This window comes from Merops nubicus, unplaced genomic scaffold, assembly GCF_000691845.1.
Source record: "Merops nubicus isolate BGI_N331 unplaced genomic scaffold, ASM69184v1 scaffold38656, whole genome shotgun sequence".
Lineage (NCBI taxonomy): Eukaryota > Metazoa > Chordata > Aves > Coraciiformes > Meropidae > Merops > Merops nubicus.
Window position 1 is genome coordinate 2,972 of NW_008617661.1, and position 25,868 is coordinate 28,839.

A 25,868-nucleotide genomic window follows, 5' to 3' on the forward strand; every position below is an offset into this window, starting at 1 on the left:
TGAAGAATTTTTCCTCCCTACCTCTCTCTCTCACTCTTCTCCCAACCCAGGTAGTGTTCTCCTTCATCCAACACCGGCCAGTCCTCACTTTTCCCAGGCCACCTGCAGGTGAGAATCCCTTAACCACGAGCATTTCCCAACTGGAACACGTTTTTCCCCTTCCCCAGCTCGGCCTTGGATGGTTGTTAGCTTTGTTTTTCATTTCTAGGTCAGAAGAGTGAGAGGTATTGGAGATAAATAACCCTACAGTGGAACGGAGCTGGCTTTTGAAGATATTCTACTGTTCCTGGTCCTCTATAATTTAATCCCTCCCCTCCCCAAAACCTAAAAATAAATAAAGTATCTCCAGACCATTCATATCTACATGGACAGGTAACAAATGCATGCGTTCATCCCAGTCCACTCTGACAGGAACTCCAGGTAGACAGAAAACTCCAATATTCATACGAGACTACAATTGGGTGGGTGGGTGGTTTGGTTGTTTTTTTTTGTTTGTTTGTTTGTTTTTTTTTTTCCTTTCCTCCTGCAAAGTCCCAGTTTATGATGAACAAACAACAAAATAAGTGTTGGACAACCCAAACTGGTCACTACAAGGTGTTTTTACTTGCAGGGCTGAAACTGCTCTTGGCTGTTTCTCAGAGTTCCTAATGCAAAAAGATACTGTAGTCTTCCTTAAAAAAATAAAATATTAAAAAAAAAAACCATAATCACACTGACCAGTAGTTACTGGGCCACCAAACTAACACTGACTTGAGGTTACTCTGTGTTCACTGTCCTTGGATGTTCCCAGATTTCGGACTGAAGCTGCCAGAGATGTTAATGGGTAGTTTAGTTTTGAACACTGCAGAATTCACATGTGCTTTTGGAGGAGCAGAAGCACAGCACGGGACTGGTCTGAAGAGAAGCAGGATGGTGATCTTTGCAGACTGTGGCACGTTTCTGGGGTGGAGGGGGGATAAGCCAGAAGAACAAGTGCTTTCCTATCTATTAAAGTATATTCATGATGGCATTGTACAGCTGAGTGAGCACCACGAAGTGGACAGGAAGGCAGGAGCTGCGATCCTGAGTGGCAGGGTTACACGTAAGCCAGGACAGTGCATTGTACTGCTCCAGAACAAACCTGCACGAGAGAGAAGCAGAGAGAAATGAAGCTGGAAGTCACTCCTTCCCTCCCTGCCTTTTCTAGAAGGTTTAGCAAAACCCATCCCTGGTCTCTCCTGGCGATGCCACGTCACGAGCGCTGCCTGGCTGTGTGAGTGCTGGTGGGGCTGGCAAAGGAGGAAACTCACTGAAAAAGGGGTAGGGGGAGCACAAATTCTAGTTTTAATGTTTGAACTTGACCCAAGCTGTTCCCCTGGAGACCTTCTCTGGTACACTGCAGAGATGATGGAATTGCAGAGGTTCAAACACCACTGTATGCAACACGTTACACAACCCTGTACTAATTCAGGAAGACCATCTCCTTTACATCCCAACTCCTAAGACAGGGGTCTCAGGAGAGTATTTTTATCTCCTCCTATAAATCTACTTGGTTTGGTGAGTAAAAATAATCACTGGCACAGTCCAGGTTAGCCCACCAGCTAAAGAGAACGGCCTGTGGGAGGCAGACCCAGGTGAGGCAAAGCTGTTTGCGAGTCTCCTCTGCATAGGCTGGTGCAGCAGCATGGAAAACTGTTGAAGTGACCCTCAAAATCCTGCTCTTTGGTGCTGGAGGCAGCAGCTGTAGCAAGAGTTGCCCACTGCTCTGAGACACACACGTAGGGCATAGCAGAGTTACACGTGGTTGATAAAGCTAAGGAAGAATTTTGTCAGGTTGAAAAGAAAAGGTCCCTCTGAAATCTCAGAGCTCAGACCCAAGAGCCTTAGGGAGGAAATGCAGGACTAAAAGGTGTTACCTCAAGACATCTGATGTAGTTTTAGAGTCAAGGGGGTGAGGAACTCGCTGAGAATTTCTGGCAGATAGCAGCTCATCTGTCTGCGCTACAGAGATATGGTGATGTAAGGAGGCCTGTGTAAGGGGACAAAAAAAATTAATTCTTCAGAGATCAAGCACTTCTAATGATTCACAGTGAACAAACACTCTGAGCTGCCTCAGAACAGCACAGAAAGATGACAATTCTTTGTTGAACCAATCACAGAATCCCAGCATGGTGGGGTTGGGAGGGCCCTTTGGAGATCACCTCGTCCAACCCCCCTGCTCCAGCAGCTCACCCACAGCAGGGTGCCCAGGGTCACACCCAGGTGGGTTTGGGATCTCTCCAGAGCAGGAGACTCCACAGCCTCTCTGGGCAGCTGCTCCAGGCTCGGCCACCCTCACACCAAAGAAGTTTCTTCTCCTGCTCAGGTGGAACCTCCTGTGTTCCAGTTGGTGCCCATTGCCCCTTGTCCTGTCACTGGGCACCACTGACAATAGTCTGGCCCCAGCCTCTTGCCCCCTACCCTTCAGATACTGATAAAAATCATGACCACGTGTACTTCCTAGTTCCAGAATGATCACATTTTCCAATAAATTGACTTCTCTTTTTGACTGGACTCAAGGTCTTTAGAAAAGAATGCTGAATTCTGTTCTCAGTGTCAGTCAGGGAAGAAGTGATGGGAGGAAGAACTTGGGATGTGTCAGTGGTTCTTTTGGTATTTCAGGAACAAGCCATCCCAAGTCCTCCAACCCTCCCAGCAGGATGGAGACCCATCACAGAGTACCACATGGAGATGGGGCATCTGACCAGCAGAGCTGGTGCAGCCTTTGTCCCACTCTCCACTGGCACATGTTCTCCATTTGCCTCATCTTCCCAGAGAGCAAGGCTGGGGCAATGCCTTCTAGAGGAGTGGGAAAGGGATTTCACATGGATCACGTGCTGGGGGCACAGCAACCACAGAAGCCTTTCAAGTGGGTACCCGAATCTACCACGCAGCCTGCCGAGGCAAAACCTCTAATTTATACTCCTCCAATTATGGCAGGCACATGAGAGGTGAAATATTTTAGCTGAGAAATCCTTAATCCCAATCAGACAGCGATGACTTGACTCCCCACAGCTCCTGTGCCATACAAGGTTCCTAATTGCAGCACAAAGGAGGCAGCAGCCCCTGCTCACTCAGCGCTCTACAAGTTACTGCAGGAATTCAGCCCCTTGCCTTTATTAAAAACTGTCCAAACCAAACCAGCGTGTTCCAAGTCAAATTAAACATTTAATTCAGCCTAGATCTGAGAGAGCATTTGTGCTGGGCTGGGGGGTGGTGGCTCCTTCTCTCCAAGTACAAATCTGGTATAAGCTGAAGGAAGGAATTCATCAAGTTGCCTGGAGCTCTGCTGACTTTTTTTTTACTGCTGAAATTGAAACATAGTCTTTGGATTACTCATTCATTAAAAAAATAAAAAAGGTAGTTTTAAGTTTTGCATAAAACTTCAACTCCAGCGCCAAAACCACGCTGGTTTATTTTTTATATCACTTTGACATCTCCATTCTGTTGGTCTAAAGCAAAGCACACACTTCAAGGAAGTCTACCCAGGGGATAAGGGGGAAGGTTCAGTACTTTGCTGGTGCTATACTGAACATAATGCTGACTGCAGGTCATGGTTAACATCTGTCCTAAAATTGCTTATTTTGCATGAAGAACTGAGAAATCCTGACCACCTTCACTCTGTAGCTGCCTGACAGAGGTGGATGAAGAACTGCATTAAGAGACTTGCAAAAACATTTAGTGTTTGTTATTAAGAGGGGATAGATGAATTAAGTGGTGTTATTCTACTTGTAGTTTGTTCAAATAGTTATGTGGTACTATGGAAGGTGGATTTTTCACCTTCTTCCCATGCTCCCTAGTCCCCATTTTTTTGATTTATGCAAAGAAGCAGCTGCCCAACACTCTACAGGGAGCAGTGAATCTCTAGTAGCTGAACTAATTCTGCTGGGATTCTGGAACAGAAGGGATCAGGTTCACTCTGACCCTACAGACTTCACTGTGCAACTTTTACAAGGAGGGAAATAGAAATGGATAGTAAATGCTCTGTTTGGGGGTGCAACCCTCCCTCCTGACTTCTCATGTGTGTGCCATAACTGGAGTAGGGCAGAACAGAAGGTGGGTCCCTCCTGTCTGTGGCTGCTTGCCAATGAAAACAGGGCCAGTTCTGTTACACCAGTCCAGCTCTGATCCTTCCCTTGGGGAAGGATTCCCAGACAAACCTTCAGGAAGAGGGGACACTGGTTTTGTGCCTGAGGACAGGATGACCAGAACCACTGCGGAAGATTCTCAGCTTTGGCAGTTGACACGAAGTATCCAAGGGCAAGGGGCTGCTGCTTCAGTTCTTCAGGGGCTTCTCTGGAAAGGAGACGTTCCCCTTGGCTCTGAAAGGGGAGTTGAAAACGTAGGTTTGTTGGTTTACATCATTACATCCCACTTCAATAACTTTAATTTTGTTTACCAATTAGTATGTAATTCACTTCCATCTTCGTTATTAATGAGCTATCCTTTAGTCACCCATCAATCTTAGGAAAATTTCTCTAATCCCTTCCTTTTCTCCCCTGTAGTTGGGTTCTCCAGGTTTAGCTTCCAAAATCACTTGGAGATTCCCAGAGAGCAACGTGGAGCTCCTGCACTGACCCAAGGACGTGTGGGAGCTGACGCTGTGGAGTGACTCAAGGTGCCAGGTGGTGGCTGTGAATCTGAGCAGCTTCCTCTGTGCCTGCAGAGACCAGAGTGGAATTCAAGGTTCAAAAGCCTCCCAGGCTTCTCCTCCATCTATCAAACCCAGCAGTTTGCACTGCAGGTCCTCCTGACCTCAGCCAGTGGAAGGGTGCATCTCACACTCCATATGGCACAAGAGAGTCTCTGGTTTTGGGTGTTTGCTTGTTTTTACTTTTTCCAGGTAGTTATTTTGACAGCTTAGGGAAAAAACCCAACACTACACTTGCTATGGACACTTGGGCAGAAGATCCAATGGTTTGCCTGTATTTGTATCACCGAGGGGGGGAAGTGTGGGGAAAAGGAAGCAGCTCTCCTGCTTTTCAGTTTCTATCACTTATTCATGTATTTATATACTGTATTTTTGCAGGTTTAGCTACTCATGTCCTTAACCAAAGAGTTATTTGGAAAGGAGAGAGTTTAAACAATGAGGAACCATCTCTAGAACTGACTTCATCAGACTTTGAGTTGTAGGCTGTCAGCTACACATTTGTGATTTTGTGTAGAGTAGGATCCAGATGGACCTTCCAGACCCGAGGCTGCTGGAGTGAGCTTGGCTCCCTCATCCCACGTATGTACGTACCCTCATCTGTCAGGGACCACATCACCAAACCCACCAGGGAGTATCAGAAAGGGTCACTGCCATTCCATTCTACAGTACATTCCTATTTTAAAGGTGTTGGGCTTTTTTTTGGAAACACCCTTTATTATTTGGCTTACCAAATCCCTGTGAAGAATTTTAGCTCCTTTATGCCAGAAGAACTGGGACAGCAGTTCATTTAACCCATAAACTTCTTTAAAGTCAATCAGTGAAAAAATAAATAATTCCACTGCACAGAAACCAGCCTAATCACAAACCCTGCACTGCTAGTCCTTGAAGCAGGTCTTTCCCCAGCAGTAATATCTTGATCAGGAATCAAAGGAAGTTAAACACTCCATAAAGCTTGGAGAAGGCTGCAGCTCACCTGGCTGGGGGCACTAACAGCAAACCCTGAAAGTGGCTGCTGAGCAATTTGGGCTCACAGTGCTGAGCTGCAGCAATCAATTATGGGTTACACGGACCAAGGCCTGACCTTCCCCGACCCACGAGGTAATGATCACACGCTGCTGCTTTTGTAAAACCAAAAATTACACATCAATTACTAGGCCCTTGTTAATGGTTAAACTGAATTACTATGACAGGTTCCTCTAGGCTTGTCCATGGCTCTCAGCTCTCTGGTCATTAACCTTTCAGTGCTGTTCTTAAGCCACTTGGATGGAGAATAAGTTCTGTAAATACATTTCTAAAATTCAGAATAGAGATTGCTGAATGGACTAAATGAGAGAAGTTGTAACAAGTGAGGAGTTGTGATTTATGGCTGGAGGGGTCAGTAACAGAAGTAAAAATTTTTAATTTGCCCACATACCAGCTGGAAATAACCAAGTGATAGTAACGTGCAATTATTTAGCCTTTGAAAAGTGGGTTGGATTATTAACATAAGGAAAGGTGGTTGTGGACTGAGATCACAAAATCAGCATTTTTGGGGCTGATGCTAAAGTAATTTCTCACTCACAGGCTATATTAAGCTGACCACTGAAACATTTTGGCAGAAGCTGCAAGGGAAATAACTGGCAGGACTTTTTCTTTTTGCAGTGAAACCAACACCATTTAGTCATTTCCAGAGAGTGGGGATTCTCTCCTTGAAACACCTTATTTACACTAAGAAAAGTGGCCTGCTTTGTTACAGAGGCTGAAGGAGCAGCATCACTCACAGGCAGGTCTCCTGCTGTTCATGCACCTCCTCTGTGCATCCATTCTGCACTTACTTTCATACCAAATCTACAGTTGCTCTTGAGGCTGTTTAAAACCACCAGTGATAGACACAGATCCAGTTTCTTTCATAAAATACTATTAGTTAGTAAAGAGGTAATACGCTACTGCTTCAAATGTACTATTTCTAGAATAAAACTTCTCTACAGGAAATTATGAAGCACCAAACTTCTACTTATTTGTGAAGAAAACCATTGTAAGAGTACAGCTAAGACTCTAAATTAAATCACTAAAAGTGTTCCATCAAACGTGATCCAAATCATGCTAAAACTGATTCAAGAAAACCCCCAAACCTTGAATTACCAAAAATCATTTGCATTTTAAGTAATCACTGGTCTTGGAAGCAACTTTATAAAAGCCACTTCAAACAAAAGTAACTTACAAACACTATGTGCTCTGGGCTAATTTTTACTAAGAAGAAAACATTTGCATAAAGATCCAGCACCTGCAGAGTTTCCATGGGTAGGGTTTTATCCTTAGGAGAATGATCTCCCTTCTTGCCTCCCCTAGAAATTCATGGGAACAGAGCTGTCACATCTTCCTTTTCCTCAAAGACTTGTCACTTTGTGCCAGGGACATTCCGTGTGATTTTCCAGAAAAAAAAATGGATGAGTATAGATTAAATTTATCCAGGGTCACTAGATAAGGCTCTGCCATACAAAAATAAAGCTGCTCCCTCCTCTTCCTCTCAATTATCTTGTACACTAGCAACTTTAGGGATATAAACAGCCAAAGCAGAGGCATCTTCTACAACAGTATTTAAACAGCACCTTTGATTTTCACTGTTGGACCTGATTATGTTTGAGAATCTACAGGAAAAAAAGATTTTGTTGGAGGGTTTGGGTCTTTTTTTGTGTTTAAGCAATATATGCCTTTAAGTGCTACAGCCTTACCCTGCTAGGCTGGAAGTGGGATCCCACTCCAATGCCAGATGGTGATCCAGGGGAAGGAACTGGGGAGGAATTTGGTGAAGAATGAAGATTCCCTGTTATTAAAATTCTAATGTCATTGTCCATGTCATCTGGGAATGGGAGGTCAAACATGTCATCTGAAAAAGAAAAGAAATAAAAAATAGTTTCCACTGTGCTGTTAAGACATTTTTTAAGAAGTTTTGGTAATTTATTACCATTCCCTTTAATTTATCATCCCCCTTTTTTTACATACTCTTGAGACAGATGAAAGCTGAGATAAAAACTTTGCTGTTTAATCCTTCTTAGTACCTTTGACTGCAACCGCACAGACTTGAAAGGAAAAGTTGGCAGACATCTATTAATATCATGAATCTTGACAATGGTCAGGGTGAACAAAAATCCTGTCATACCAGCTTCACCAAAATTCAAATTCAACTTGGTAACAGCAAAAAAAAATTACACCTCTCTGCAGTTGGTCAGAGAAATCCATTAAGAAAACACTTGAAATACATTAAAGAAACCGACGTGTGCCAGTCTCAGCGGGTGCTGAGCTTCAGCTCTCCAGTGCCACACACCAGTGCTTCAACCCCTTTGCTCCCAGCATCTGGGGAGGAGAGCTTCAAGGAGACTGCTCACCAAACCAACAGGGGCAGCAAGGCTGCTCCACGCTCGCAGGCTTCAAACCCTGCACCAGGATTTCCCACATTGCAGCTTTTCAGATTTTACTATCACCTCCAAAATTAAATACGGCTGTATTATCATATCTTGCTATTTTAATTTGGTTCATGTTGACGTGTGGGAAGGGTGTAAAGTGTTACAGTGAAAACATGTTTGCATTCTAGAAGCATGTTCCAATACTCAGGTATCTGCAAGCCAGGTTATGATACCACCAGTAATTTACATGAGGGAAAGCAAAGCCATTATAAACACTGAGCAAAAAGTGACAAGCATCACAATCTGGTTTAGAGGGTTCTTCTCCTTATCCAGATTTCTCAGGAGGCAAAGACATTTCAATAGTAGAATGCCATGTAAAGTACATTTTAGGGCACAGAAAGGGACAGTGGGAAGCATCTGAATTCACTGGATTCATTAAACTGCAGCCAAATAGTTACTAAAACACACAGAGCCCTAAATAAGAGACATGCGTTTCTACAAGCTACAATAAACAATTTGTCTTGAAAAAGCAGAATTCTCCATGAAAATGGAGAAGAGTGTGTGTGCCTTGAACCAATTTCACCTGAAGTCCTGGTGTTGAAACAGGCAGGTGGTTGCTTTTCTTCATCGTCTGAAGAGAAACACTTGATTGCAAGAGCGAGGCATTAACTGAAGTTTATTAACTTCTGTCCTACAACCTCAGTAAACAAAACTGAACTCATGTCACGCTCCACAGCACAGATGAGATGGCTAATGGCATAGGAAGCAGTTTAATCATTAAGTGGAATGGAGTTAAGAAAATTAAATTTAACACCATTTTGGAAACCGCCGGTTCTTGTACCTGATTCTAATTAGCATCTGAAGCACTAAAGGGCAGGTTAATGCAGGTTAAATATTTGTCAGCACTGTGTTCAGTCAGGATTCAGGGGCCTTGAAAGGACAGACGCTCAAGTATTAAGAAGGAAACTTCCCTTCTGTGAGGCCCACTGAAATTCCAGAAGGAACAGATCAAAGCAGGAACAGATCACAAAAAAATGGTGGGTCTTTCCTCCTCTCTCTCTCTCTCTACTGTATCTTCCCTCTTCATAACACATTTTTATTGTCAACGTTTGTAGTTACTCTTGGTTTAAATTATTTTAAAATCATTTTAAAGGATTTATGGCAAAACAGTTGGGAAAAGACAACAGAAAGTATTAAGTGGAGTCTTGCTGACACCAACTACAGGTTTAAAGCTTTGAAAAGCACACTGCTAGCATTCTGAATTCCCAGGTTGGTCTATTTTGCCTTCTTTACAAGAAGATTAAAATTCTAAACCAAGAACTACCTTCTTCATTAGCTTTGTACACTTCTGTGCACTTCTGGAATAAATCAGCATGATCATCTGAGAACAGCTTCACCTCTGGCATGAGGCACATGCTGACCTACCATTAGTAGGGCTGAATCCATCCTCGTTGGGGTAATTGGCTGGTGCCACCTGGATGGTAGCAGAGGTTGGGAAAACCAGGATGTGTGTGCAGGAGGCATCCTGAGGGGTGTTCAGCTGAGAGGACTGGAGGTTCAGCGCCGTGCTCCGCCCGAACACCGAGCCCATCGTGACAGCATCTGCCAGAACACAGGCAAGGGCAGAGATGTTAATTTGCAGCATCTTCAAAAAACATGGTTTATGTTCAGTTAGATTCCTGTGCCTCTAACCTGGGCTTGCAAAAGCTAATGTGTGTGTTTTGAGGCTCTTATCTTAGAAAGAATAAATCACCAGAGGATCTTGAAATGAAGGTCACAAGTTGTCTAATGTTCAGCTACGTGAATTCCCATAATTGTCCCACCTTTCCTTCCATTCTGCTGCCCCTTAACCAAAGATTTACTCCCAGGTTAAATTTATTTTTATCACACATCCATAAAATTAGGAAATACACCCCACTTTGGTTGACATGATCCAAGCATAACTTGCCATTTCTTTTCTCATGTTACAAAATCTCTGCTTTGAAGATTGTTCAATTTGATGAGTAATTTTCAAGCTCGTTTAGTTCTATTCCATGTAGTAATCTTTTATTCCTGAATTTGCAAACACAGGGTAGTTTGTAAGGATATGTCACCATGTACATCAAAAAGTATGTGCTTACATAATACAACAAATAAATAAAGGTAACTTCAACATTTGGTTTTATTTCATTGACCCTGAAAACACAGACTCCCCAAGGAGAAGGTGATCAGCTGGACAGTGGCACACAGTAAACTCTCCCCCCAGGAGCCTGCACTCCCAATGTGGCCCTTCTTTGTCGTATTTTGGGGAATTCTGCTGGCTGAACCTATTTTACTTTACATTTAGCCTCTACATTTAGCTAGTCAAGGTCTTCTTGTTGGACTTGAAAATCTCCCAAAACTAATGAGCTCACGGGATAAGCATCACGAAAGAAGAAAAGTTTCACTGGCATTTAAAGAGTGGGATAAAATTTACCTGGCATCACAACAAATGACCCCTGTGGCTCCATGGCAACTAAGCAGGCACTGAGGATAGATGGAGAGTCTGCTGATGAGATGCCACACATGCGGCACACCTCCTTGAGCTGTTTGCTGATTGTCTGCAGGGAACACTCCCCGAGGAGGATACTCCAGTCTGCAATGGATGGACATTGTCAGAGAACAGAACAGAGTCTGCAACAGCCAGCACTTGCTTGAACACAGCAAAACATCCATCACACTTTGCATTTCTTTAGCCCTCTCCTGTCCTGGACTGTCCCCAGCATGTGAACAAGGTGCTTGGCTCTGCAAACTGGGTGGTCAAGGAGTTACTGCAGAATCATTTCCTTCTGAAATAATTAATAGCTTTCCCCTGAGCTAGCTGCATGACTCTGACAAATCTCTGAGATGATGTGGTTCTTGAGGAGTGAGTCTGGCATTCTACCTGCAAGGCAGAGGAAGTACTTAACAGATGAGAAACAGGCAACACATAAGGATTCTTTTTTTAAAGATTTTTACATGTTTTTTTTTTTTGTTTACAGACAAATCTTGCCCAAAAGGCCATCAGTTTGCACCTAACATGTTGCATAACTGGAATGTTTGGAATGTAAGCAGAGACACAAATTCACACAGTAAATTTCAGAGAGGTTTTTTTCCCATCTCAGGAAATAAAGCATCTCTTATAATAACCTAACCAGAGGAATTAATGTCTCCAGTTATTAATGTAAAAGGACAAAACCTCATGAAGCATCTTTATCCTCCTGTCTAAATGATCTTTGTGTTCCAACTCAGGAGATGGGCAAAGACTGAGAACACCCTTTCAGAATCCCATTTTCTTCCAATCAGTAACCAAACAAAACCTGAGCAGTGGCCCCAGCCTTTAGAAATGGAAGAAAAGATGCTGAGTGCCTGTATTTAACCTTGTGAGAGGAACCATGGCTGAAGTGAAGCGAGGCAGTCTCCACCCTTGCTGGATTAAGGCACCTACAATGCTCCAGAGCTCTCCCTTTAGGTCCCACCATCCTGTTAGAAATGCTGAATCTTGGCAATTCTTTAGAGGCTGCAGGGAATACCTTTCTGCTGGTTAACACTGATTACCAGTTAGTTTTGTCTACTACAGAAAATAAAAAAAAAATCTGTATTTTTTTTTTAGTAACTTCTTTTCCAAGAAGTGCTTTTTGCTTAAGTTTGGGAATCAGAATTTAAACCTGTTTCAATTTTTGTGACAGGATAATTGCTATTCAGGTGTTTTTCTAACATGTGCCAAAACCTGTGACTTCCACTTGGAAGCACCCTGCAAGCAGCAGTTAATCTACACAGCATCTACGAGACATGAGGGAGCAGCCTCAAGCCCAGCGTACAAACAAGGAAAAATGAAAGCCAACAGAAAAATCCCGTGCCAGGGCAGGAGTAGCCCTCTCAGTTTTCTGTTTTCAAGGTTCCTGATGAATTGTGTAAGTTGTTGTGCCTTGCCCCCCAAGGCCAGGTCTCCACTCCCAAATCACGGGCAGTGATGTGGTACCTTTCAGCTCGCCGTGGCCGAGGCGGCCAAGCCGCCCAATGACCACTCTCCACGGCAGCGAGGTCATCTGGACAATGCCAATGCACCACTCCCAGAGCTTCTGCAGCCCCATCTTACGTGCAGACAGTTTGCTCCTCCTCGACCTGGGGCAAGAAGAGAACCGAGGACAACGTTCACATTTCTCTGAATTATTTCACTGCTCACCCTCCACGTGGGTTCTTGCCATTCGGTGCCTAAAGTAACGTCTACTAACAAGAAGCAGAAAAAGTGTGTCTGCTTTCAGTGCTGTTATTGCAGGGTGACACACAAGAGGTGTCACCGTGCTGAGCAACATACCAGTTGTTCTCTAAGGTAAGATTTGTAAGTAGCATTTGTGCACCAAGTCTAACACAGCAACTTTTTTTCCTCTGCAGCTCATGAAAGTGCCACCTGAAATGTTATCACTGTAACATTACCATGATCACATCAGCAGGAAAAGGATGTGCAAGAAGCTGATGGGAGTGAGGGATGGCAACTACAGGGCTAGACACAACGTAAAAAAGTCAAAGTTTCTACCTGTTTGGTAAATCAATATTAACTATGCAGGTTTCCAGCAACTCCCCGTGAAGGTCAGTGCAGGATGCCAAAAGCCAACGCTGATCGTGAGACAAACAATAGCCAACAAAAAGCACGTTGTATTTCTGACTGGCCTCTCCAAATGTCTCTCCCAGCTCTGTCTGTTTGTCTTTGATGGGTGCCAGAATGAAAGGAGGCGAGTATAGCTGGATTGGGCTTGGCCTCTGCAATAAAGGCAACACAACCATCAGCAGATGCATCAAAATATCGAATGCAAGAAACACACACACACAGATTGGCAGAGTACAGGAAAATGTGAGTTTGGAACAGTGAATAAACTGAAGGCATTCACAGACAAGAGAGATATTGGGAAAAGGGTGGTTACAGACAATTCACTTCTAGTTAAAACCAATGCACTTCAAACCTATCTAAAGATTTGGGTTTATATACAGGGAAACCAAGGTATGAAATCACCTTTGGACAGGGTGATACCAGTCTCTGAAACAGGCAGGAGTTTAAACCTGCACTCTGTATATCCTTTGGCTAAAACTGATGCCATTTGCTCCCCTCCATCCATTCACATGCTGCCCTCAGATCAATGGACAGCACGACCTGAGGTGGGGTACTGAGGACTTGGCCTCAGAAACTGCTCAGGCAGAGCTCAGACTTCACGTGCAGTTTGCTGTCTGGGCATTAGCTATAACACACTTTGATGAGCATCAGGCAGGATGTCACAAATTCTTTAAGCCTTACAGCTCACAGCTGAATTTCAGAAACACTTTCGTTCTTGAACTGGAACTGAGCTAATCTGTCAGATCTGCTGGACATGTGATAGTGCTTCTCTTTAAGAAACTACTCTTCACCCCTCAGAAAACTAACCTGTAAAAGGTTCTAAGAAATCAAGGCCATTCAACACCACTTAACAATAAGCAGATGTAAATTACTGTTGTAAATAATACATGTGGAGTCCTCCTGCAGAACCCAACAGGAGTAAGTTATTAAATCCATTTTTTATTAATGAAAAAACAGAATAGGAGGAAAAAAAAAAATACAAGTAGTGTTAAAATCCCAGGAGGCTGAGATTGGGAGGGACCTCTGATCATCCAGCCCAAGCCTCCTGCCTATGTGGTCAGTTAGAGTGGGCTGCCCAGGATGCTGAGTATCTGCCTCATTGGACACACAGAGCTATGGGATGTCATCTCCAGTGGTGCAGATGCTCAGCCTGCCTGGGCAACTACTTCCAGCATTCAATCATCCCTACAGTTAAAAAGTTTTCTTGTGTATTTTTTTTCATTTAAATTGAATTTCTTGTTTTTCAGCTTGTGCCCACTGCCTCTCATCACACCACTGGATACCAGAGGATCAGCTCAGAAGAAAAGCAAGTTATGGTGTTCTCTTAGAGACACAAAGGGGCATCATATTTCTGCTTAAGTCACTTTCTAGAAGTTTACCACCTTGGCACCGTGCAGGAACAGCTATTAAAGGGATGGAGATGCTGCCAAAGGTCTTGCAAGTTTATTGCTCTTTTCCTTACACCTAAAGAGCTTGCAGCATGACTGTTGTAACTTGCTGCAAAATCCGTCCTCTTGAACCTTTGTGAGGGAAGCATGAGGAGGGAATGTGAAGAGGAGATGCCTGGGGTGACAGTCCTCTTAAAAACCTTCAGTGAGAGCTTATGGTCTTACGTGAGTAATGAAACGTGTTGATAGGTTGGTTTTATGATGATTTTGAAACTAGGTTTTTAAACCCTAACAAGCAGGTCTTTATCTCAAGGTAAGTGTTTAAGTGTTCAGCTGGTCCATTAAATCTAAATAAAACAGTCAACGTTATCTTCCAAAGAATGAAAAACATCTACGGAAGGTAGGATGGATTATTCTTCTTTTGAAATCCCTGGAATTCCAGAAACAGAGCTTGAATATTTACAGTTTAAAAAGCAGATGAAAGATAAGACTGCTGAAATAGGGAGATTTCTCCATTACCTTGGGGAATTAATATCTGCAATTAGGCACAGGAACTTATTTCATATACATGTGTTTATAAATAAAGGTTGGGCATAAACACCTTCTTGTAGGAGCACTATAGGCTAAAACTACAAAATGTCTCTGAATCCCAAGAAAACATATACATTTTCTCTTCTTTCACACTGATCTTTAACCTTTTGCTTTATGACTCAAAACCAGAAGCTCAAAATGTTTTGAAAGCAGGTAGTCTGACTTTTTCCTTACTGTTTTTTATTTAGTATTAGCTTACCTTACCCCTTTATATTATCATTGTCTTCTATATAAAAATACTCCCAAAAGTGTTTTCTCTACACTTTTTTCATATTGGAGAAAAGCAGTTAAGGTTTATTAACAGCCTTTCAACTTTTTGACACTGATACTAACCTCAGGATTTTTGAGGGTCATCTCAATGCTGGCAGCTGGCCCAAAGCCTGTGAGAGACTTGATGTGGATCTGTGTGGGCAGTGGTCTCCTGCACTGGCAGTACACTGAAAACGCCAAGGACTTCAAGTGCTGAATGTAGAAAACCTGTTCATCCTTCATTGTCTGCAGCATGTACTGGCAAGGCACAATCTGTAAAATAAAACAGGATTGAAAGTCTTCAGAGAGCTCTTCATTCATCTCATCCAGACTCAGTCATGAGTCATTTAACCACGACACGTACGTGGCATGGAATTCTTGGCATTACAGCACCTGCAGCTTCCCACCACTGGTACTGACATCATCCAGTGACTGTATTCCCTGATACAAACCTGCTGTTTCCATTCTAATGATGTAATTAATGTTCCAAATTCCCTCAGGAAGCTTTAGACTCCTACCATGCCGTGTAAGGAAAGAGTCTTGTATAGGGCACCAGTAATAATAGCTGACAAACAGCCTAATAGAAAATCTACAGCAATTTTGCTTTCTGAGATATAAACATCATTGGATGAGAAACCCCAGCTACACAAGAACAGATTTCTTCTTTTTCTGAAGTTCACTTTCTCAGTCACGCTGCAATTTGGGAGGGGCATGTAATTAATTAAATATGTAACACTTATCAAATTATACCACAGGAATCACAGGATCACTTTGTTTGGAAAAGACTTTTGATATCATCGAGTCCAACCATTATATCTACTTTATCAAGTCCACCTCTAAGCCATATCCCCAAGCATCACACCTACATGGCTTTTAAAAACAATACCCTAAATCTTGGGGGTAGTTTTAATTTTAAACCACAGTCCAAAATCAAACACTTGCATTTAAACACCTTTAACTCTTACAGAGTTAATGCTTTTCTGACCAGGATCTTCATTTGAGGGCAGCCTTTACTATACAACCTCAATATTCTGAACTCATTCTCCTTAGGCAGGTTTGAGTCCAGAGCTTGTGGTTAGCACCAGTATGTGTTTGCTGGTCATGTGGGAGCCACAAGTGACAAGCAGAGGCTCTGCCATCTTCTGCTGCTGGTCAGTTTTGTTTCAGAAGGTGAAGCAGGACTTCAATTTACACGTTCAACCATCCAGAAGCAGCAGCACAGTAAGATTTGCCTACAAGACTGAGGGTTGGTGGTTAAGACCCATCTGCACAAGGGGGACAGGGAGGAAAAATGGCACAACACTCCTTCAGAAACACAACCAACATGATGTTTTCAGCTTGAATCCTTTTTAAAATCAGAATTAAATCCCTGTAAACACTTTTTTTTTTGTAATGTACTGTTGATCACAGAACTTTTACTACTCTGTGGTTCTTGGTAGCATATTCTACTTACTAAATGCGACTGTATGTTTATAAAAGACAACTTTATCCAAACAGACCTTGAGAAGCTGGGCTTTCCCACTCTATATATGAACTGAAATAAATCTGTGAACATTTGGGTTTGATTTATTCTGAAATAACTGTATGTTTGTGTATGCTAGGGTACAGCTGTGAGAACACTGTCTGGGAACTAGATCACATTACCCTTCACTTAGAGGAAACTGGCTACAATTTTGACTTTAACTGGCAAAAAGCACATATTTTGAGGAAGAAATAGTAAGTACCCAGAAAACAAAGAGTCCTTAGGAACAGTTGGTAAGCCCATTAGTTGTCTTACACAGACTAAGATACAATTTCCATGTACAATTCACATGTTCTTGAATTTCAGACACTGTGATATCAGGGCCTGTTTGATTTTTTAGTATCTTCAGGAATAAATCAATTAAACTGCCTGCAGTCTACCACACTAATGAAGTTGTGAATCTCATTTTCAGTTCATCCCAAAGCCTGAAGTATTTTGCTGACAGTTTCCCCCATCATCTCAGGGGTCACAATCACCAAAAATGACAAATATTTGCCGTGCCCCCTTTGAAACACTTTAACTTCCAATTCTTTTCTAAAAATAATTTAAATTAAAACACTTTCAGGCCAAGTTGATCACACGTGAATAATGGATACAGAAATCATTCAAATGCTGCTTCTTGCACGTGTTGCACAAGTACATGCATGGCTCGTGACCTCTGACCTCCCATTCTCCTCCTCCCAGTTATTTTGACTGGGCTACTGGGAAAGAAGAGGCATGGCAAAAAGCAGGCAGCCTGGGCAGCAGGCCAAGCTCTGCTGCTGGCTACACAAATTCAATTCTTAAGTAATTCCCCAGTAACTATTATTATATGCCAAGTTACACGGTAAATTATTTTTAAGCAGCAGATAATAATAATACAATAGTTAAATTATGCATTAAATGTCTGGTTTCACATACTTCTTGGGGATTAAACAGTATAAATCAAGAGAATATAGAAAGCAAACAACTCAACACGCCAAGTAATCAAAGGAGCAACAGGACATTTTTGGCAGTGGCAACTCAAGTCGCAACTTAAATAGCAGAAATCCCTCTCCAGGAAGCCTCTAGCAGATGATTTCCAGAAGTCACCTAAATTTTACAGATTATTTTGCATTTTCTATCTTTTAGTACAGCACCTATATCAAACGTATGCTGTGATAGAGTAAGTCTGCAGTGCGAAGCTGCTGAGGAAGGTACAGTTTACCTGGAGAATGAAAGAATTCCTCATGTTCTCAGGCAAGTTATCCAACATTTCTGTGTAGCATCTCATCAAACTTAACAGCCAGAAGTTGGTTGAGGCAGATTCTTCGTCTGCAGTGTAGGTGAAAGGATCCACCATGTAGATGACCACGGCGGGAGGGTAGGCGTTGCTGTCCGCCGACTCCGGCTCCGTGGGGATCCCAATTCTCTCCCTCTCTGCAACACTGTGGACACACCAGGTGTTAAACTCAAAGGCAGGGGACAGCTGTTAATGACTGGGTTTCTGTAAAGGTGTGCCAGGCTGAAGCAGAGCAGGGAAATGGGGAGTACTGAGTGGTTCTTACACTCGGAAGTAAAACAAGACAAGAGTGATGGAGGAGAGAGGACTTCTACTCACAGCAGCTCACAACCCAAAAGACCTGTTATTGATTGTGCATGAAGGATGCCATGAAGTCTAATGCAATCTCATTTAATGCCATCAGAACAGTTTATGTCTGAGGAATATGGGAAAGTTGACTGCTATAAGCTCTGGGAGTTTTCTTTCTATGTATGTGCAAGTCGGGGTTTTGGTGCTGTTTAGAGTGTTTCTTTTGGGAGAGGTGGAAGTGGGAAGGAAGGAACTGAGAAGTGAGGAACAGTGCCCAAGTAATATTCATGGAGACTGAAGTCCTCTGTCCAGTTACAGAAGAGGCTCCATTGGTAACAGAAGGAGCAAGTGAACATTTCTGACTTGCTAAAACACTGCTCCATGCCTCAGCCATGAACAGGAGGCTCCACATCTGTAAGTGATAAAAGAGCAGCTCGGCCTGGCTTTGTCAGGAAGCGTGCTGCAGTGGGTAGAAGGAGACTCTGCACAGATGGCTTCAGGATAACCCCAGCTACAACAGGATGTGGGCTTTTCCCTTCAGATACAGGAACTCCATAACATATATCACAACTATTAGTAATATGCATTATTGTGAGAGTAATGAAAAACATGTCCACTCAGGAAGTAACTTACGCAAGACGTTAAAAAAACCCTTTTCCAAATTTTTATGTTTGATGGATGACTATTTATAATGAAGTCTTTAAAAAGGTTGTGCTGATGAAATTTATTTTAAGTTCATAGCAATACAATCCTGTTTCCTGACCTCAGTGTGTACCTGCTTGCAAAACAACACCTGCAATGGAAGCAAATAAGGTAAAAAACCCTAAACTATGGGGGGCATTTTGCCTCTGTTAACATTACAGGTGGGATGGAGTTGCCCACGTCAGAGGCATTCAGTGCCACGTGAGATGTCCTGGGGTACCTGACAAAGGTGGGACCCAACTAGATACAGCACAGAACCTGAGACACCTTCTGCAGGCCAGGTGGGGTATCCTAAGGCACCTCACATGGAACCACAACACCCATGTTCATGCAGCTGAGCCAAGCTTTGTTGGTTCTAATGAAAAAGGGAAGGTTTGTTTTCAGCAACTCCCATTTATCAGTAACTGCTGTGAGTCAGGAGCACTGTGCCTGTCAGAGGGTCCTCTCTTGAGGACTAACATTACAGTTGAGGAGCTGTGTGCAAGCAGAACAGTGGATTTAATTAGGAATACTTGGAGTCGTTTGAGCACTTCAGTAACTTACCCCTCCTGTCCTTCCTGCTGCTGCTGTGGTAAGTTCTGCCCTGGTTCTGTGTCTCCTCCAGGAGCCGTGGCTCCTTGCGAGCGTTCCGCGGCACCTCCCCCAGCGCTGGGGTTCTGCCCTGACCCAGCGTTCCCAGGGAAGCCTGGGGCAGAGCTCGTGGCCACCTGGGGGACGCCGGGCGTTGCAGTAGACACAGAGGATCCAGAGGATGAGCTGCTTCCTGCTGGAAGGCTGCTGGTCCCACCACTGGGTGTGGAGTTAAAGGAGCTGCCCGTGGGTGCTGCCCCAGCAGCCGAGAGACACGTTGAACTGGAGGGTGCAGGTCCAGTGCTTCCGGGTGCTGGTTGTGTCTGGTTTGCTGGCGCTGGGGTTTGGTACTTGGGGGGTAGCAATAGGCTGCTGTCAAGCTGCAGAGTGGCTAAGTAAGGTGCTGGGATAGAGAATGAAGAGGAAAGAAGGCTAATGAGTCTCTCAGATCAGAGTGAACTGCATTAACCATAGCCATATAATATTTTCTGTGCTTTTAGAATATTCTGAGTGTATCAATGGTAACTGAACATAATCTCCATCATAAATATTTACTTTGGAATCCATTCTTCAGGGTTTCAGTTCTGATACGAATCAAATATCTTTAGAAACAGGACTGATTTAGCAGAGCTTTGTGAGGCCAAGTTGGTACCAACTTGTCCTTATCTCTGGCTAGATGGTGTTGTGATAACAGCTTTAGAGAGTCTTCAGCTTTTCAATCTACTCCAGGTTATCTCTGTCAGACTGAAAATCTGAAAGTCCTTTTTACCTGAGCTACAATCATGGCAAACTTGAATACAGTAACTTCTGCTGCCCAGTATCAGAAGAGATATAACAGGCATTACTTTTAAATAATAAATGATTTTAAAAACCAAGTAAATTAATATGTATTATTTGTGTACTCTCAGAGGTGGTAGATCACCAGCAGGGTAAGTTTCCAACACTGTCCCTGCCAGATGTTTGCACATTTCAGCTCAAGCACAACACACTTCCACAGCTGGTGTTCCAGGCTCCCTGCCTGTGTGGCTGACCAGCACTGATCAGCACCTGCACTTCCAGTGACCTTTTGGAAGGGTCTGGGTCTTGTGCTCAGATTCCATTTCTCAGCCATACACACAATTCATGTGAGATTGCTTCTGGACCCATTTTGGAATGGAACAACCATGGATGAACTCTGGGAGCAATGTTAGATGGGGCCAGGGATTCATCCAGGGCCTGATGGTACACCAGCAAACTTTATACCTTCTATACTCTCAGATTCCACTCTCCATCAGGAAATGAGCACACTTGATGTTAGGTTAAAATATGGCAGGTTGCCACAACAACAACAAAAGAATATATGTTAAAATGGTTTTTTTCCCCTCATGTTTTAGGATGGAGTCAAGCCACCATAAGGTGCAGAGGAGACCACACCTTCAGGGTAATGTGGTTCCAGGGATCCACCCCAAGTGGACTGAGGCCCCAGTGATCAAGACTACTGCTCCTTTCTCTTCTCACTCATTCTTCCTATGCAGAGATTGGGTGAACTTGTCTCTTACAGAAAGAAATGTTTGAAGGCACCCTGCACATCATTCTGTCACACCTGTGTGATGACACGTATCAGGAGCACATAAACCCCATCATTTATACAGTCAATCTTGTGTGGAACATCTGAGAGACACAAACATCTTATACCAAAGTGACTTTATAAGGTCCAGGGGGACCTTATAGCAACCCTCCAGTACCTGAAAGGGGCCTAAAAGAAAGCAGGGGAGGGTCTATTCACAAGGGTATGTAGGGACAGGACAAGGGGCAATGCCTTTAAGCTAGAAGAGGGGAGATTTAGGTTAGACATTAGAAAAAAGTTCTTTCATATGAGTGTAACAGATCACTGGAATAGGTTGCCCAGAGAGGTGGTGGAGGCCCCATCCTTGGGGACATTCAAGGTCAGGCTGGATGAGGCTCTGAGAAGCTTGACCTAGTTGGAGATGTCCCTGCTTATAGCAGGGGGGTTGGACTGGATGGCCTTTGCCCCTTCCAACCCAAGACATTCTATCATTCCATGACTTTTCTATAAAGATAAGAATTGGCTTTGGAACCTCTGAGGGTGATCACCAGACCGACAAAACAACTTTCTAAAGCAGGTGAAATTTAACATGGAGAGATTAAGAAATCAAGATAAAGCCTCATAACACCTCTTCTAATTTTTCCACAGATCATAATCACACCTTAAGAAGAAGCCCCCTGTTTCCACTTATTACAAATAACCTCTACAGAAGATGGACCAGCCTTAGCGCCGGGGCAGACTCACCTAGGTGATGGCGGCAAACTTGGGCGTAGAGTTTGAGCCTGGCATGATTGTCACACTCCTCTGTGCCCCAGGGCTGGGCGAGCCACTCGCACAACAGCTCCTCTGGCAGCTTCTGGGCCACGCTCCTCCCCACCCGCAGGATCCCATCACGCAGCACCTTGCAGATGGGCTTGTGCTGGCCCAGCCTACACATCTGGGGAGGAAAGCAGAGAGGCACGTGACTGGATGCCAAGCACCTGAACTGGTAGGCAGGCTGGTGTGCAGCAGAAACCCTTTATTACACAAAAGTAATGTGTATTTAATTTAATTTAATGTGTATTTAATTTAATTGAATGTATTTAATGTGTATCGTGTGTATTTAGCACACAACTGGTGGCTTCTTAATAAATATAAGCACAAAAGGCTAAGTTGATCTGCTGACTTGGGTCACCCTTACAGCAAAACTGATATCCTCAATAATATATATACTAATAACATAATAAATACTAATATATTAATAACTAAATATTCAGTAGGAAACAACATGCATGCTACAAAAAGGAAATGGGTTTATCTCCATCCAAGGAATTACAAGAAAGCAACATTTTCTGCCATCTGCTCTTTCTCTTTAGGTTTGGTTGGGCTTTCCTGCACTAGGCTGCAACTGTATTAATAGGAGTGTTCTATCCTCTGTAAAATAAGAGAATGTGTACTGGAAACAGAAGATGGCAACAAATACCCCAAATGCACAGAGAATCCCAGAACAACTCAATTAAGATAGTATTCTTGGATGCCCCGAAAGGAAAGAAAACCTTATTGAAATAACTGTTGCCTTAAAAGCCTCGGATTTCCCCCAAAGAACATGCAGAAGAGGACACATGACAGTGGAGAAGAAACAGTTCAGTGTGGTTCCTCTTTCCAACCTCGTATACAGCACTCAAGTCCCTGAAGAAAGTTTTGGCTCCGTCGAGCAAGGCCTCATTTTCTGGACACACCACGATGTAGGCGACGTCCCGGTGGCCCCCATACGGGTCCAGCAACAGCCTCTCCCAGAAGGGCAAGGAGAACGGGGAGATTGTCAGGAAGTCCTTGTCATAACCCACCAGTAAAGTCGGGATTGGAAGAGGCTCAGGAGATTCCTCAGAGCCTTCAAAGAGAAGAAAAAATAAAGAAAAACATGTTAAAATAACCAGTTTCACTGCTGCAGGTTCTCTGATGTACCAGAAGAGGGATTTTTTTACAGGAACATTGGAAATCTCTAATCCCAGGCTGTGCTGAGTCTTCTGGAAATTTGACCAGGGAGTGGAAACATATCTTGAGGTTGTATCATGCCTGATAACCCCTGTTTTCCCACAGTCTTTTTCCTTGGGAAACAAATATTTAATAAAGGAGAAGAAAGATTTATCTTGTACTTAAGAAAGGTCATAAAATCAAAGTTCAGTCAGCCAAAATAGAGGGAACTGATCCAAGCACCAGTTAAACTTTCTTAGAAAGTTGCAATAAACCATCTTTCAGTATGCTGTAAATGTGTGTATGGCCCTTCCCCAGGCCTAATCTCCTGGTTTGACTTTGTCATAACCATAACCACACCTCACGAGTCCCTAATCAATCAAAAGGAATAACACAAATACATAAAATCCAATTTCATACTTCTTCCTCTACCTCCACCTGGTTGTGCAAAATCACTAAGAAAAATGGTCAAACCTCTTCCCTGGTATATAATACAAAGCAAATTTCTCATCATTTCAAAAATTGCCTCCTGCTCCTCTCCACAGAGCACTTGCTGTCACACCTCAGGGTGCCCATCTGGTTCAGCATGGCATCACCTCCCAGGCTCTGCTCAATACACTAAATACTGTGGAAAATCGCCAGTGAAAATATATCCAAGTAGTTCCTGCAGAATATAATCCAACTTCATTAAAAGTCAACATTCAGTAAAAATTACTGAATCTGTATCAAAGGCTCTGCTACTTGTTACATGGTAATTTTGTCTTTCCTCCCCCCCTCTAGTAGCAATTGGCCAATCCTAACTCTTAGAGTTACAAACCCTGGAAAAATTCTTAGATTAGAAGTCCTCTTTGTGAAGCACAACTGCTTTAGACAGGAACTGGAGTTACCACAAGTTGTCCCAGCCCCAAAGGAGAACAGAATATATCAATTACCAACAGAGAGAAAAAAAAAATCAAGTAAAGCACAAATGGAACTGTAGAAAAAAATCCTAAGCAAGACTGCATCCATTAAGGCCTGAAATAAATTCAGGTGAGAAATACATATTTCAGTGCCGGTCATGATTTTTCAAACATGCACATACAAATTCTGTTTTTTAGTTTCTGTTTTCCAGAAGATATTTCCTTGTTAAGACTATGGGAAACCTCAGAACAAGCAAACCTCTTTGTGGGGAAAACTCAACCCCTTTTTGTACACTTGTACAACTCCAAAAGCCTCTCTTCCCTTTTGTGATCTGTACAACTCTCTTCCTCCCTTTGTGTTATTCCTACACCAGCCAGCTTCAGGACAAGCCAAAACAGCTTCAAGCCAGGGACCTTGATCCTCACCTGGGTATTTTTTTCACTCTGGAAGGGTAAAACCTTCACTACAGTACTCAAGCATGTGCTTCAAATGCCTTTAAAGCTACATGAGGAGCCCCCAGTCCAAAGCTATGACCTACTTCCAGAAACAAGTGCCTGTGGCTAGAGAACCACACTGTCACTTTAACTGTTGGCATAGACCATGAGGTACGTACCATAGGTCCCCCGTCCTGCCATCTTATGGAACTGCTGCCAGGTGAGTGGTCCCTGCACGTGCTGGATGTTCTCCCAGGTCCTTCCCGTCCGCTTCTTCTGGATGGCATCCTGGAGGAAGGGCTGCAGGGACAGCAGCATGCGCACCACGTCCTGGGAGGAGAGCATGCTGATGTCCAGCACTGTGAACGACAAAGGAGCAGCAATCATTTTCACTGAGCAACAGGAGCAGAGAGCAACACCTTCTGATTTACTGTTCCTTCGCCTTGTTCTTCACAACGCCCATAAAATCTGTACAGCTCTAATTAGCTTAATGGTATTTCATGTGGGACTTGATGGAAGTGTTGAGATGAAGCTGTCATCATTGTCCTTTTCACATACCTGTCAATGTTACTGTTGTCCAGCTCAGTTTGTGAGAAGTCAGAGCATCTCCAGCATATAAATGGGTAACATTCAACTATAATATCACTTTTTTTTCCCCCTTGGTGACACTTTCATACAGAGCATCTCTTCCCTGCTGCCTGCTGATACCCTTTCTCCAAAACAAAGGGGCCAGAATTCTGCCCTCCCCCAACACCTGAATTTGTTTTGAAGAAATTAAAATTTGAATGAATTTGAACTCTGCTTCGTATTTGTGAACTTCTACTGACTCTTTTGCAATTTAGGACACAAAGTCTAAGGATAACTGGATTATTGGTACTTTAGAGGTCATTTCAGAAATCTGCCTTATTTCTAGAGTATTTTTAGGCGTATTGTTTCCCACATAAAGATCGTGTGGCTCAAGACTGGCAAGTTTCAAACCAATCTATAGAGGTCACCAAAGAATTTAAAGGAAAACCACATCTGTTCTGAGCCATACCATTGCTGTGAGGCCAAGAGTGTACAGTGGCACTTCTTACGAGAGCTTCATCCACTTTCCCACCGGTGGGGTTGTCCACGTACTGCCTGCCTTGCTCGAGGGCATTGAAGCACTCCACCCAGGAGTCGTTGCTGTCTGCCTGCAGCCTGTCGTAGCTCCAGTTCGTACAGGGCAGAGTCTGACGGTTATTGGAGGCCATGTAATCCAAGCAGCTCAGAGAGGTGAAAGGCTGCGTGTGCTGATTCTGGAGGAGGAGCAGGAGGCTCATGGGAGGTTCCTGACTCCTTCTAGCTCCCTCTCCCATCTGAGAGATCAAGTTGCTTTGACATATCATCAGCCGCCGTTCTGCGGCCTGGCCGATGTCTGAGGTCTTGCCAAAAATATCCAGCTCGTCCTCGATGAAGAGCCCGGAGTTGTAGCCCAGCTTCCGGTTCATGATGGCGCTGAAGCCGCAGGTACAGCGGTACTGGTCCTCGTTGGAGGAGTCGGGGATGTACAGCCCCACGTCGGCCCCTTTGATGTTCATGTTACAGGCGCAGATGCAGCAGCTGTCGAAGTTCCGGTCCTTGAAGATGTTCAGCACCGAGTCCGAGAGGATGAGGGTGACGTACAGGCTGTGGGCCTCGGGGATGGGCTGCACGGTGGCCGGCTCCACCGAGTTCAGCGGCCGCGTCGTCGACGGGGTGGAGGCGGGAGACCCTTGATCCGTGCTGTCGTACTTGACGGAGCCCTGCCCGCTGGCGGTGCCCCCGCCCCTCGGCGTGCGGGGG

General features: G+C 43.7%; 1 protein-coding gene across 1 annotated transcript; it reads right to left on the reverse strand.

Moving 5' to 3' along the window:
- Window positions 1-612: 612 nt before the first annotated feature.
- Window positions 613-25,864, reverse strand: MED13L (mediator complex subunit 13-like; the record flags this gene model as incomplete). The annotated part of the gene is made up of 15 exons (XM_008943219.1): window positions 613-1,120; window positions 1,896-2,008; window positions 4,179-4,340; window positions 7,381-7,535; window positions 9,478-9,654; window positions 10,508-10,666; window positions 12,032-12,174; window positions 12,587-12,810; window positions 14,971-15,159; window positions 17,595-17,814; window positions 19,203-19,632; window positions 21,520-21,712; window positions 22,422-22,645; window positions 24,242-24,421; window positions 25,099-25,864. Coding segments are annotated over 15 exons (3,468 nt in total), but the record flags the coding sequence as incomplete, so codon positions are not given.
- Between the last annotated feature and the right edge of the window lie 4 nt (window positions 25,865-25,868).